This window comes from Neopsephotus bourkii, unplaced genomic scaffold (genome assembly GCF_033783945.1).
Source record: "Neopsephotus bourkii isolate Nb327-2 ecotype Australia unplaced genomic scaffold, CSIRO-AGI_Nbou_v1 NB_911, whole genome shotgun sequence".
NCBI classification, from domain to species: Eukaryota; Metazoa; Chordata; class Aves; order Psittaciformes; family Psittacidae; genus Neopsephotus; species Neopsephotus bourkii.
The window spans coordinates 2281112-2296678 of NW_026901405.1; the positions used below are offsets into that span (position 1 = coordinate 2281112).

At 38.2% G+C, this 15567-nt stretch overlaps 1 protein-coding gene across 19 annotated transcripts in view; it reads left to right on the forward strand.

The window, feature by feature from the left end:
- Positions 1 to 15567, forward strand: part of ROBO2 (roundabout guidance receptor 2) — a 1066866-nt gene that overhangs the window by 660872 nt on the left and 390427 nt on the right. For all 19 annotated transcript variants that reach the window (XM_061357715.1, XM_061357704.1, XM_061357703.1 and 16 more), the window contains one exon: positions 4205 to 4531. In XM_061357715.1, the coding sequence (XP_061213699.1) occupies positions 4205 to 4531 (327 nt within the window). The remainder of the gene's footprint in view (positions 1 to 4204; positions 4532 to 15567) is intronic.

Below are 15567 nucleotides of genomic sequence, written 5' to 3' on the forward strand. Positions count from 1 at the left end.
GACATGTTAAAGATACACCGTGATAAAAGTACAGAGGTAAGTTGAGCAGAGATGGCTTTTCTTGACTTCTGTTGTCATAATCTTAGTAACTTTTTGTTTATTGCAACAGTATGAACAAGGAAACAATATTACAGGTAGTATACTATAATAGACCTGGACATTATCTCTTTTTCATGTATGTTTTGGGTTTTGCTTTTGAACAGTGCTTTTAATTGTTCTGGGCAGTAATAAGCAAAAAGATGAGCCTAAAACTTTCCCTGTGAATTGGTTGGGGAGGTATATGTGGAACTAAGTTTCTCAGGATGTGTAATAACCAGTCATCTGCAATAGCCGTGTGAAAGTTAATGTGCAGTAGACACTCTGAGTATTTATTTAAGTGAATGTAAATGCTCTCCTTTTCATAGCTGCAGCTTTCAGTTAGTCATGATACTGTAGGACTTTTTCCAAAGGCATGTTTTTACCCAACAGCATATAGCAACTAATTCGAAGTCAATATCTACTTAGGGACTTACAAATTCAGGGTTACTCGTATGTGCTCTGTATGCATGAGAGATTACTGTATTGGAAATCCCTGGGGGAAGAATGGGGAAGGAAATAGTCCAGAATAGAACACATCTACCTGCTTCAGTGAAACCACTTAAAATCTGGAGTAGATCAAGGTTCCATCTTACTCTCCAGTAAAAGTATTGTTTTCTGCCCAGTTAGTTCATGGAGTTACGCATTTTTCTGTTCCTTCTAAATTAGGTTGTATTTGTAAGAGTATTGTGAAGTGGGGTGTGAAGGAGCCCTAGGGGAAGAATCAAAACTCAACTAGGAAAACACCATTTGGGGCTGTTAACTTTCTGTCATGCAGACAGTGTCAGTGTCTGCCAGAAGAGAGGCAATGGAGTTGAGGGTTTCCTTATTTTTTCTGAATTAGTGTATCCTTCTGGAATAGCTGTTGGTGCTCAGTTCGGTTTTGGAGGAGGGAGTCTGCTGTGCTCTGTGACTAATTTCTTATGTGTGTTTTTCTTCCCCCTTTTAAGTAGACATTAAGGACATAACTTGCAGCACTAGATAGCTGAAGGTACACCTGGCCATAACCGGAATGCGTGGTATGAGCTCCCCTCAGAATGGTTCCTAAGCCTTTCTGCTTGCTGATTGGCATGGTCTTTGCTGCCCACATTTCAGCCCTCTCTTTGTGCACAAATTGCTTAATTAGGATAGAGGAGGTAAACATTAGTTTTGTGAGAAACATCTGTACTGAAGAGTAAGAATTAGTCCTATTATGACCTGAGGAGAGGTTTTGAATTGGGCTGTAGGAGGTTTAACTCTTTAGAAAGACCTTTTCAAATGATTGTCAGCCTGTGATTCTCTGTAGAATGTATTACTTTGAGTTTGTTTCCTTGTTCATACTTTGAGTTTTGTACATTATAGGTAAACCTTTGCGTATAAGAAAATTAATATTTTGGATTTGCATTTTTGCCACCAATTATGTTACACTCTGCTAACCATTCATCAGAATTTAGTTTTATCTCTTTTTTCTGACTTAAATCCCTCTAAAGTTTCACCTTTGGTGTTCCTACTGGTAATGTTAGTAGGAATTTCTTAACCAGTGGGGTTTTGTTCATTTTTTTGAGAATAAACAATGAAGAAAGTTGATAGATTTGTGTGGAGAGTATTATACATATGTGTAGTCGATGTATGAAGTTAGTTTTTTAGTCCATGTACTGTGATTATGGTTGTTTTAAACTTTAATGGAGATTTTAGTCTTTTTCAGTGTTGTGTGTGGTGTCATGATCTGGGGACACTCTTCAACTGCTGATTTTCCTGTTAGATTTCAAATGTCTTTTTGTCACTAGAATGGGGAATAAAACACGTCTGTCTTTACTAAATATGCTCTAAGTTTATCTGTGCTTAGATATATTGTGTGTGGGTTTTTGTGTACTAGCAATACAGATTATGGATACTTTTGCTATATCAGTAATATATTCTGGTAGCCACTGAAAGAGTCCTTTTATTCAGCAGTGGTATAACACTTTATGGCAAGCCTGTATGGCAATGACCTCGGTGTTAGTAAAACAGAAGTCCAAAGATGGATTTGCTCTGTAGGACTGATCCCTATTGCTGTCCTCTTAACTTACAGAGTAAATGAAACATTGCAAATATTTTAAAATATGTAGTGCCTAGAATATAATGAAGATCCTGATGTTAAATTGCTTTTCTATGGCTCTGCAAAACTGCTGATCAGAAAATTGAGCCTAACCTGCCAAAGCTGGTATCTTATGTATTTAAGAAGTGTAGTCCAATAGTCCTAACAGGGCAGCTCCACTCAAAGGATTTTCAGGATCCATGCTAGAAAAGATGATTTGTACTAACAATTAGGAGAGCTTACTTCATTTTTATGAGAAGCAATGTAGATGCATGAACTACCGTGATGTGTTTGTAACATCAAAACTGTTTCACAGGCCTAATTAAGTAGGCAGCAATGAATTATATCTGAATGATGCTGAAGTTGTGAGTGCTGGACTTTGGTTTTCTGTTGGGTGACACTGTTCTTGTATTTTTTAACCTCTACAGTTTGTCTCTTTATAGCTATAATAAGGAGCATAATAATAGTGAAAGAATTATCTTTTTCGGAAGAAGGGTATTGCAGACTTTGGCTAGAGTTGTGATATTGTTGTTGGATTTTTTTGACAACAGTTCATTGAAGATTTGCAATGCTGTGACTTGCTTAGTGAAACTTTACTATATGAAAGCTGTAATGGAAGGCTGGCTCTGGGACTTTCCCAGGGGTGGCAGACCCAGCTCAGATCCTTTCCCCATAGCTTACTTTTACAGCACCTCTCTTCCTTGTTCCAAGACTTGAGTGACAGGGCAAGGCTTTGTTGGAGAATGTGGAGGATAATGTTCAGGCTCTGCTGCTTCCAAAGTGTCAGCCCAGAAAAGTACAGGGCAAGGCACAGAGTTGTTATTGTAGAGGTTACAAAATTAGTATTGTAGGAACTTCAGGATTATCAATACCTGGTAGTCCTGATGGTTATGAACGTTTAATGATGGTGTATTCATCATCAATATTGTAAAGTGAAAAATAGTATTCTGGTGGGCATTTGAAAGAAGTTAATACGTTGGGTTTTATTGCTTTCCGGTGGTAGAGCAAATAATTTCTTAACTTAATCCCTAATGCTGGAAAAAATGTAAGTGGAAAAAGTATAACCACATTCTTTGCAATGTATGCTGCACTTGGACTGAGCGCCTGGAGTGCTCCTGGGGATACGCTCTGTAGAAATGCTGGTTAGATCCTTGGTTAGATAGGCTCTGTCCAGAGAAATGTCCAGCTCTCAGTAACTGTGTAACCAATGTTGTGTTGCACTGTTGGTAGGAATTCAGGGGTGCTAGAGATGGGTTAGGAAGTACATTTGCATGTAAAGCATGATGTAAACCAAAAAGAAAGGTGAAGAAAAAAATGAATGCAGAGAAGAGAAAAAGGAGACACAGATGTTTGCAATGCGCTTTCAGGCACATGTATGTCTATGTTGAATTTGTGTATGTGTGTATATGCGTGCAATCCACTGCAGATTTCTACTGTGCAGTTACCATTTGATATTTCCAAATAAAAATAAAGCTCATTAATAATTTTAGACATTGTGAACAGTTAAAGTTGCCAACTGTTGTACTAGAAATTTATGAAGGAAGTAATACTTTCCAGGTTTGTTTTGGGATTGTGGTTTTGTGGGGTTTTATTTCCTTATCTTTTCATGCCTGGGCTTTTTTTGTGAAAAGGGATGTAAAGCATGTGTGTAAAACTTCAAAGATCTGTTATGCGATAGGTGGTAAGGCAGTGTTTTTGGATGTCCATCTGTTGAATCTGACAGATGGACACAGGAATCTAGAAGCAAAGGTAAATAGATTATTGGAATAAGGGAAAGATTGTCATGCATTTATGTGTAAGAGATGCTCCGTTAAGCCCAGTCTGCACGTGGTATAGATTTGATAATGCCTTAGAGGTGCATATCTGTAGCTCAGCTCGGGTTTTGGGACTTGAAAGTGCTAGATGCAGTCTCTGATATCAGACAAAACAATATCAGATGTGTACAGGATTTCATATTTTCTTTTTTGCTTTGAAAATTTTTGTGGCATTAAAGGAGTAACTTGTGAGAACTTTTTGCAAAGTCTAAAGAGGTAAAATAAATTGTTCTTTCCTCCCTTTCTTCTTTCACTGTAGGATCCCGTCTCCGCCAGGAGGATTTTCCACCACGGATTGTTGAGCATCCTTCAGATGTCATAGTCTCTAAAGGAGAACCAACAACTTTGAACTGTAAAGCTGAAGGACGGCCAACTCCTACTATTGAGTGGTACAAGGATGGAGAGAGAGTGGAAACAGACAAGGATGATCCGCGCTCCCACCGCATGCTGCTGCCCAGCGGATCTTTATTTTTCTTGCGTATCGTGCACGGACGCAGGAGTAAACCTGATGAAGGAAGTTATGTTTGCGTAGCAAGGAACTATCTTGGAGAAGCTGTGAGTCGCAACGCATCCCTGGAAGTGGCATGTGAGTAGTTTCATATGATTAGGATTGCATAAAACTTTATAAATGCTTTTTATGCTGTCATCCAGCACTTGCACACAGTAAGCAGTCTGGGAGACAGCAAACGTAGGTAAGTATGGCATTTTGTCGTTAGTTATAGCTCTTAGTCAAGGCATTCTTACATGCATTTATACAACAGCAGTGACCAGATGGAGTATGTGAATTATACTGAAGCAAGGTTCTAGCCAGTGTATAATCGTGATTGACACAAACATGGACAAGGGCTAATCTTGCTCTGAAGAATAATCTAATTTTTAAATTATGACTGAAGTTGGTTATACTGAAACTAATGTGGAAAAATACCTAACAGTTAATATAAGGTGCACTGTCTGTTTCTCTTTATCTAGTCATCTGTTACCTCAACAGAAGCAGACAGCTTCTTGGTGACTCACATTCCGTACTGCTGGAAACCTTGATATATGCTCCTCTATCATAAACATGATACAGGCCTCATTCATTATATGAATGGCAAGTGAAATTGTTGACCATTTCTCATATCATCCAGAGCAGTCTTACTCTTTATTGATTCTCTTTGTCTTAACAGAGGAGTAGTTATGGCTCTTTCAGAGACCATGTGGCATGCATGATTTGCTTCCAGTAGAGTTAGTGGGGACATTCGTTATATTCACAGAGCAAACAAGCTCATCATATATAAAATGTGTTGTGTTTGTTGGGTTTTTTTTCTGCTTAGATATTTGGGTTGAATAAACACTGATCTTTGTATTCAGAGTATCAACTAAGAGTAGCTGTTTATCTTCACATAGAGGTGTATTTTAGTAGATTTATGAATGCTCTCCTCTTGCTGGACTTCATTTCTCCCCACCAAGTTCTTCACCTGGCATTAGCTTCACTAAAATGTGTTTGACTGAAATAGCTTACTTGGTAAGAATGGATTTAAGTACACATCAGAAAGTATGTAAGCTTAAAGGGTGAGAAAAAGAAAAGCACAGAAATCGTTATTCCTGATGCAGTCTGAATACTTTTATAGCAGATGTGATGTGATCTTGAGGCTTCAGTCTTCTCATTGCAGAGAATGCTATTTTGGGGAAATATTTAGATGCTGTTATAAGCAAGAAGAACAGTTGTTCATTACCTGTCACTTGGCATAACCTAGATTCAGAACTGTTTCAAACAAAAACTGAAAAGGGTTTTGTCACACACTTAAGGCACAATTAAATGTATGTTCCAATAAAAGCATCACAGAATGTTATTTAGTTTTTGGAAGTTATTTAGGAACTGAGAAAACAACCAATGTAAGGAAGGCTGAAATCTGGGTATGACTGTAGGTTTACTGGATTATTTCTGTCTCTGTACATGTGGTTTTAAAACTGTTGACACATCGTATGAGGGTGGCATATACAAGTTAAAATCTTTATTGTAATCCTGTTGAGATTGAGACATCTGTCAAAGTTCAGAAGATCGTTCAAGTTATACCTTGAGTCCTCAAATTGAAGTAAGAGATTAATTTTAAATTTAAATGTGCTTTATATTTTGTTGGTTTTCACTGATCCCTGCTTCCATTGACTGCTGAGAGACTCTTGTTAATAATATCCTTAGTCTCTGTAGTTGCTGTCCAGAATCATAGAATGGTTTGGGTTGGAAAGGACCAACATCTAATTCCACCACCTTGTCATGGGCAGAGATGCCTCACACTAGGCCATGTCACCCAAGGCTCTGTCCAACCTGGCTTTGAACACCGCCAGGGTTGGAGCATTTACGACTTCTTTGGGCAACCTATTCCAGTGCCTCACCACCTTAACAGGAAAGAATTTCCTTCTTATATCCAATCTAAACTTCCCCTGTTTAAGTTTTAACCCATTACCCCTTGTCCTGTCACTACAGTCCCTAATGAAGAGTCCCTCCCCAGCATCCCTATAGGCCCCCTTCAGATACTGGAAGGCTGCTATGAGGTCTCCACGCAGCCTTCTCTTCTCCAGGCTGAACAGTCCCCACTTTCTCAGCCTGTCTTCATATGGGAGGTGCTCCAGTCCCCTGATCATCCCCATGGCCTCCTCTGGACTTGTTCCAGCAGCTCCATGTCCTTTTTATGTTGAGAACACCAGAACTGCAAGTGAGGTCTCACAAGAGCAGAGTGGAGGCACAGGATCACCTCCTTCAACCTGCTGGTTATGCTCCTTTTCATGCAGCTCAGTACATGGTTGATTTCTAGGCTGTGAGTGCATTCTACTGTCTCATGTTCAGTTTCTTCTCAACCAACACCCCCACATCTTTTTCCTTAGGGCTGCTCTGAATCACTTCTGTGCCTGGGATTGGCCTGACCCTAGTGTAGGACCTTGCATTTTGCTTTGTTGAACTTCATGAGGTTGGCATTGGCCATCTCTCAAGTGCGTCAAGGTCCCTCTTCATGATTGTGCCAGGCACAGAGGTGAGACTGACTGGTCTGTACTTCCCTGGGTCTTCCATTTTCCTCTTCTTGAAAACAGGGGTTATATATCCCTTTTCCCAGTCATCAAACCACTGTAGCTGGTGGCAGGCCATGCATGAACTGTATGTGAGATAGTAAAAGACTTTAAATATAATAAAACTATGTATCATTGTCAGAGCTAATTTAAAGCAGGATCATAGAATATGAAACCTGAAATCTGAAACCATAGACAAAGTTTTTCCAATAGCAACATGAACCTGACACTAAATTATTATACTGTTTTCATAGCTTTGAAATTTAACTGACTGAATTCCTTAATTAAATGGTTTAGCAGTCTAAAGCAGGCAATTCTGTTCCACTTCAACAATGCTTTTCTTTTCCTGAGCCATGCTATGGCTGTTATTACAAGAACATCTTCATCAAAGAAAAGAAGTGAATATAATGTACATTGCCTGTTTACTTAATTTTAGAGATTCTGATGGGTTTATGTTTGCTGTTTTTAAAAGCATATGGCAGTGTTTGACGTGTATCAAAGGCATCCTTTGGAGGATGACAGCAAAGCTACCTGGCTTTCCTTTGCTGTGAGACACCTTTTTATATGATTTTTGGTTCTAAATCAAGTTTCCAAGTGACTTTCAGAGAACAGTTATTTTGAGGTGTTTAATTGTTACCTTGATGACATTGTTTCTGGCCTGAGGAAGATGGGCAGCTCTGCAGCACCACATATGCTCCCTAGGGAAATGAGTTGCTGCTGACAGCCTGTTGTCGGCAGAGAGCCCTCATTCACCTGTGCTTATCTGCTGCTGAAAACTGTTGAGTTGCCTGGATAGTGCAGCCCTGTCCATGGGAGCTGTACATGCCATTGGGTCTTACTTGTGCTGTTTGTGATGGTGTTGAAAACTGCTCTTTCCACACTAAATCAAGCTGTTTTCATCACCAGAAAAAGGACGGTTGTCCTTTGCTGACAACAGGGCTTTGGATTGTTATCTGACTGTAGGTGGCCTCAAATGGTGTCATTAGTGACAAACTGCTGGTTTTTACGGGTCTAAAATGCTTGAGTCCGCTGTTTTAGTGAAAGAATCAGTAATTGGTTTACTTTGCTTATTAAATTGCCAGTTACTAATAATGTGTACTTGCAACTTTTGAATGATTTATGAAGGAAATATTTATTGGGTTTATGTATCTATTAAGTGTGCTTTTGCATTCAGATGATAAATAGTGTTAATTGTGGTTCATTCTCTTCTATTTCCTTCTCCCTCCCCAATGGGCAGTGGGATTGGAAATGTCCTGATGTATCCCTTTTTATATAAAGACAGAAGAAAAACTCCTGTGAAGTTCAGTTGGGGATTACAGTGATTCAGAACAATGTGTGACCCATCTTGAATGCAGTCATTTTGTCTGTTGTGTTTTTGGAGTGACTTTTTTGCAAGTTAAAGTCCCAAAGCACTTTTTGATGAAGTAGGAGTTAACATCTTTCCCAAATATGATGAATTTATGTACCAGCCCATCTGAAGCATTTAAGTGTGCTTTTAAATCCATTCCTATTCTGAGCATGTGCATGCAGCCAAGGGCAGATAGTTCTGTGCTGATGTATGTCCTCAGAAAAATTTCTCTGTGCCAGTGAAACTGTGAAGATCTATGTTTTGGGAAGTTACTTTAAAAACATCACTAACATATAGGATGTGCTTTTACAATTTCTTTGCCTTTAGTTTAGAAAGTCTTTATTCCAGAAGACATTTAGGGGGAAAGAGGAGTTTGTATTTGAAGGCACAGTATCGGGTTGATATGATTGATTCTGTTTCTTTTATTTTTATTTTTTTTTTTACTAGAAGCTTTCTTAGAAGGAAAAAGTAATGTGGCAAATTCTGATGTACTATTTATATGTTTCATGGTTAAATCATTAAAAATAAGCATTCCAGTACCAAAACCACTACAAAGAATCGTATTCAAAAGGGTAAAATGTCATTCTTTTGATTTTGCATATTAGAATATTTTCGTTGAGCTTGAGTAAGGGTTGGCATCAATAGAAATATGTTGATGCTCGACTTTTCTTGGGAGGATTTTAGAAAGGGAAGCAGGCTTTAAATAGTTTGATCTTTCATTAAACTTGTTTTCATATTTGAAAGCCGGAAGTTTTAAAATAAAAAACACAGTTTTCCACCACATACGAATTGACACAGTTGGACCTATGTAGTGGAATTTTCCAGTGGGAATATCAGGAGGCACATTTGTAGCTACGATTTCAGTAGCAAGCACCAGGGCACCACATGTAAGCTAGAGAAAGAGCAATGAGGGTCCTCGCACTGACTCGGGCTGCCTCTGATCTAAGGGTGAGTCAGTGGCAGCCCCCAGAGATAGCAGCTGTAGCCCCAGGTGTTAAATATGTGACAGCAGCTTGATCTATCGACCACTGTTAGAGGGGGCTTTGGCCTAAATGAAAATTCATGAAAAATTGATGAAGTCCCCAGATTATTTTTTTTCCCTTTTCCTTTTCCAGTGCTGTGCCAATGCAGCGAGGAGAGATTAAATGAGGTGTTGAATGCTTTAGTGGCAAGGAGGTTATGGTTCAGAGGTTGAGGGGGGGAAGGGGGAAGGAAAAAAAAAAAAGCCATTTTCTACCTTACTTTCCTTTAAAAGAAAACATGAAGTGTTTCAGATTAGCTGGGGTTTGCTGCCATTATAATATAAAGCTCAGGAATATTCACAAATAAGATTATTTTCTCTATGGGTTGGCAGTAGCTAGGAGTGTGTAGGTTCGTGCTAATAGAAAACAGTGGAAGACTCTGAGTCATAATTCAATTGGAGAACCAGAAATAGATTGAATTTTGTAATGGCAATATAAATTTGGGCTTCCATCTTTCTGAGTCTGTGCTTGAACTGAAGTCATTTGGAGAAAGAAAAGGTCTTGCATTATTTATATGTCACAGATTGCTTGAATAGCAGGCTTTGGAACACTCTCCAAACATAATGATCCTGTTTATGCTAGATCTAAAACTGAATTATGTTTTTATCTGTAACAAGAGAGGCTAAGTACTACACTGAGTTTAGTGTGAAGAGTCACAGGTGTATTCCAAAGCAAGCATAAGCCAGATCTTTAAGATGGGAGACAGTAATTTTTTGAATAAAACAGATATGTTTTAATATTCAGTGAGTAAAGGCTGAGAGGTATAAAATACAAGCTCTGCAATCACTTCTGCATCATAATGCTAATGACTCTTTGCTGGAGCCTGTTCAAAAGGCTGCGATATGGTCATAGTAACAGAGTTAATTTCATTGGAAAAATTCAGGGTAAATTGTAAAATACCACTTGTAAAATAGGATTAAAAAAAAAAAAGCACAATATATGTGACTGTAAAATGGGTGGATGATTTTCTTTCCCATCTAGTTTCTGTGACATATGACTTTAAATGTAAAATTGTCATTAATTCTGTTACTAGTAATTTTGAAGTCTGTTTTGCTTTGGGGTTACTTTCACATGTGAAGAATACATCCTGTTCATTTACTTCTATCCCTCTTGTCCTTGTCCTTCTAAACAGAGTGTGAAAAGCTTCCTGTCTGAGCTAACAGTCTTTTGCTTTCATCAACACAGAAGTAATTATTGTAGAGATCGAAATACTGGAGACTGTGGTCCTCTGGATGAGCCATATCAGGACATTGAAAAGTATCATGCCTTTTCTTACTCTCCATTTCTCTGAGAAGAAACAAAGCAAACCATGGCTTTTATCACAGCACACTTAATGGAAATAAAATTGGCCTCAAGGAAGAAAATCTGACTAGATGCAGAGAAAAGCAGATTTCACAAGATAGGGGGGACCACTTCTAACCTTCTCTGTACTTTTGAAGTTTTCAATGAACAGTTTCTGTGGATTAGATGGGAACTACTGGGAGTACTGTTGTTAGAGACCATATCATTATACAGCATTGCTGTATAGGACAGAATTTAATTCCTGCAGTCACTGTTAGAAATTAAAGCTGTTGCTAAATACCAGTGAGTGAAGCCACATCAGATAAATCAAGACCTGACTGATGTCTCATCGCAGTTTCCTTTTGAGTCATAAAAGTAGTTCTGATTATTTACTTTATTAGTTCACCTTTTAGCTCACCATGGGTTTCTTGTGTTTCTAGAAACAGGAGTGTATCTCCTGGTGTTAACCACATTTCTCACGAACTGTTTAAAGATTGTGCTTCAGCACTGAGACCTTCAACATGGACAAAAACAGTTTCTTCCCCTCATCATCCTTTAGGTCCTAGACAGATGACTGCATCATTACATCTTTATTTCTTATCCTTTGAGCTCCACCTGAGCATGCAGGTTTCAATGTTTAGTTCAAGGCTAAAGATGCTAATGTTTCCTCACACATTAGAGCTATCACAGGGATGGTAGATTCAAAGGTATTTAACATGATTTCAGTCATAATGTCAAGCTGTACATTGCCTGTAGACTCCAGACCTCATTCTTGTTCTCTGTTTTCTTTTTCCTCTTTTCATACTGTGCTCATCTTAAAATAGATGATATTTTGGTAGGTGTTCACAGCACAATGAGCTCTAAAGAAAGATATCTAGGTTCATATAAGATATGAAGGCCTAGGTACCAGAACAGTGTTCATTACAAGCGCTTACACTCAGCTGGGTTTGTTGGCCAAGTCGGGTACATCAGCCTTGCAAAAAGTTTCCTTAACAGCTGCAAATTGGTTCCACCATGTGAATTACTTCCTTCAGAACAGGTTAGTATGTTACTGCAATATGCTCTCTTGCACTGTGTAGTCATGCAGTCTAGTATCATCCTTAGTGTTCCTGTAGTAGAAATAACGTCTCACATCCAGAAATGTTTAGAGAAGCTTTCTGTGGGATCTCTAATTTATTCCTTAAATTCTTCTGCCCAGGATGTATCCTTTTTTCCCCATCTGAGAGAGAGCTTTCAGTGTAACCTTTTTAGAAGCTATTCGTAGTGTGCTCAATCTGATTCTGCTTCTAGTAATTTTTTGTGCATTTCCTCATTTGATTTTTATCGGCTTCCTTCTTCCCCTTCCTTTTGATTTTATTTTTTTTTAATCAAATCCTGCTGTTCATATATCTTTGAATGCTCTACCTGATAAAATGTTGATAGCTAAGGAACTGCTGATGACTTTACAGAACCCTTGAAAGAGATCAGCTGTTGGCTGATCTGTTAGTGTGTGCGTTACCATGTGCTGATGTGTTTGGTTGATGTTTCTCTATTTTTAGTTCATCTGGGAAATTAAGGAGAGGATAACACTGTATTTTTACAACTGTGCTCCCTTTGCTCAGGAGCATATAAGCACTCTGAAAGTTAATTGAACTACTAGTTATTGTTGGCATATGTTTCAGACATGTTGTACTATTCTGCAGATTCAGTTAGGCTTAAAAAAAGTACTAATTTGAAGTGGTATTTCACACCATTCCTTTGCAAATGTTGCATGATCTCAATTCTAACAAAGTTCCTTGCTGTGGTAAGTAGCAGCAATTATTAGGGTGAAATTGGTGAATGTTTTATGTGTACATATATATATGTATGTATATAGGTTTTTCTTCTGATAATCACTGCATTTGTTTGAGGACAACATAACCTTTTCCTTCTTCCTTTTCACCCCTCCCCTGTCTTTATTCAGATAAGTTCTTCCCCCTGTTCCTGTTCTTAAAGGACTGAAATCTAATCATATATTTGGTCATATTTCCACTTGAAATGCTCCCACAGATGTTATACTTTGAATAAGTTTCTAATACTTGGAATTTATGCAGGAAATGAAGTAGTGGTTTTGTTCCACTCTGCATGAGTTTTTCAAGTGGGAGTGATTTGAATGCATACTGACACTTCAGAAATTGCCTCATCATGTTGGAGAAGGAAGGCATACACATGCTCTTTCTGCTGTCTCATAGATCTCTCTGCCATTGTACAAAGGGATGTAGAGATGTAAAGAACTGGGAGCCTTAGATTGCTGAGTCCAATGTATTCTACACAGCTGTATTTTGTAATTCCATTCAGAAACTTTTCAAGCTGCACTTTGAAAAACAGTTTGATTGCTTTCCCCTCCATTCCTGTTTCTCTTGGAAGCCTGTTTTGGAACTTACATCTTCCGGTGGTGAGATAAATAATTCTAACGTTTCCAAGGTAAATATAAACATGCTTTATTTATGTTTATTCTTGTGATCTTATTTTTCTTTAGTTGTTTTCTCTCCTTTTTATCGATAGATCTCAGTGGTATCACTTCTCATCTCTGCTTTTGCTAAATTAAACAAGAAAAGCTTGTGTTCTCTTGGAAAGTATGCAGATCCTAGTAGTTATTCACCTGTTCTAGTCTGCATATGTTTTCTGAGACCTGGGTGGGTAGATGGTGTATAATATTTTGACACTTGCATGCTGTGCATTAAGAACTAATGTTAATAACTACCTTCACTGGTCCCTTATCTATCAGTCCTCTGATCATATTTAAGTTTTTCTAAGCATTTGGTAGCTCATAGTCATTCCATGGTAATCTAATGCAGATCTTTCTCTTCCTGTGTAATTTGTAACAGATGAGCTTCTACTTTGCAGTAAACTTTCCTGTGATGAGCTCAAAAGCATATGACCTTGCACTTGCTATTATTCCATTTCATCTAGTGTTTCCTTCACTAGTCTTCAATGGCATCCAGTTCTTCCTGTTTAATGTGGCACTCTTGTTGGGTCCTGCTGGGTTTGTTGCCTTATCCCATGTGCCGAAGTAGAAGGTGGCCTTGGCGTTCAAAATTGGCAATTTCTTCATCCACTTGCATTTGCTGGAGGACTTTGCTTCTTCTAATTTGACTTTAAACCTGCCTCTTACTCACCTTTTATGCAAAATCAATTGATAAAACAAATGGGAAAGAGACCAGTTTCTGTCAGCTTATGACCAGAATACCACCTCAGAAAGGCTGAGGCATATGAACATTGCTCATGGGAAGGAGGTAGTTTCACTGACTCTCATTAGCTTCTGTTACAATCTCAGAACATCAATGCATATGTGAGAATCTGAGGAAAAATATCCCCTGTTTAAGCAGATAAGGCAAGTAGCAGTCTTGCAAAAGATGGGTTAATCTTTTGAGTTATTTCTTAGATCATAATGTATGCAAAAAGTTCTCCATCTGCTGCATATGTACACACACACAAGTATGATTTAAAAGAATTGTAGGCATGGAAAAGGAACAAAAGAATTCCTTCCAATCCTTTGACTTCAACTTTTGGAATTAATTACTCAGTGCTATCCCTGAAGTTGTCAGGAAATAGGATGATCACTGTGTATTTTAGCAGAGATGGTTATTAAATGGAACTTTAGGTGTGGTTAGAATATAAGAACTCCTGAGTTTTGTCCAGAAGAGCACTATTGAGGTAGATAAAATGCTTCGGTTTTATTTTACGTGGAAGAAAAAAATTAGTGTCATGAGGAGAGCTTTCAATTTATTTCAATGATAGATGCAAATTCTTCACAAGTTTTACATGCATATATAGCCTTTGGAATACACAGATTATCAGCTGTAAATATGAAGAGACATTTTGGTTGCCATGTGGTCATACTGCTTTTGAGAAATCTACATTTTTATTGTTTCCTAGTTTTGAAAGCTGGAACTGTAAATTTGTTTTTCAGGACACATTTCCTCTTTTACGCTGGAGGCAGTGCCAAAATGCACTACTGGGTCACACCAGTTGGTCCACCTAGTGCAGTGATCTATCTTGGATAGTGACAAAAACAGGCCCTGGAATTTAAACCTCATGCTCCACATGCTAAAGATACATATGCTACAGCCCCCATAGATTCAATTAGCACATATACAGCTCTTACTCTACAGTAGAATCAACTTAATTACCTGATTCAAACCTGTAATTTCTGCTCCTAGAAATGCATGCCTAAAAGAAAGTCAGTGGTGGCAATACTGAACAGAGTCATCTTTTCTTGGAGATTCAGAACCATCTGTTCAAAGTCACGTGTCACATTGATTGCAGAACCACAACCAGAAGCCAAAACTTCTGATAGGTAGTATGATATTTAAGAATATAATAAGGGGTATTCTATTTTATTTGTGTCTCTCCCTACTATAAGCAAACCAAGTGACTTTATTAATGCTGTTCTTAAGGTTGTGTTCCCACTGAGCAACATCTGGTTCTGAATGTATTAGTTCTTGTAAATAATGGACTGTTTAATAGATCTTATATGCATTATGTAAACTTTGATCCTGTCAATCTTATTGAACAATGTGAAAACATCCTACCTTGAAAGCACTTAATATAAATAAACTTTTCAGAAGGTGGGCCATAGAGAAATAGATTTCAGCAATCCGAACAAAAAGGTTTCCTTTGTCTCAAAAAACCTGACATCTTACAAAAACAATACAGCAAAACAACCCACAGAAATAATCATCCGCAAACATGTAAGTGCTGCCAACACCCATCTCTCACTCACCCAAGAAGTCAAGCAAGAAGTCCCACCAAGAAACTAGAGGGTGCTGTTACAGTTTGATCTGCAAGTTCTTTGAGAATTACTTCTTTACCCACTAGTGTCATAGGTCTAAATGATATTTCCACTGAAGTCCATGCTTTTACATTTGTTGTGAAATTGGAGTCTGGGACAGAGCTCTGGCTTTTTAA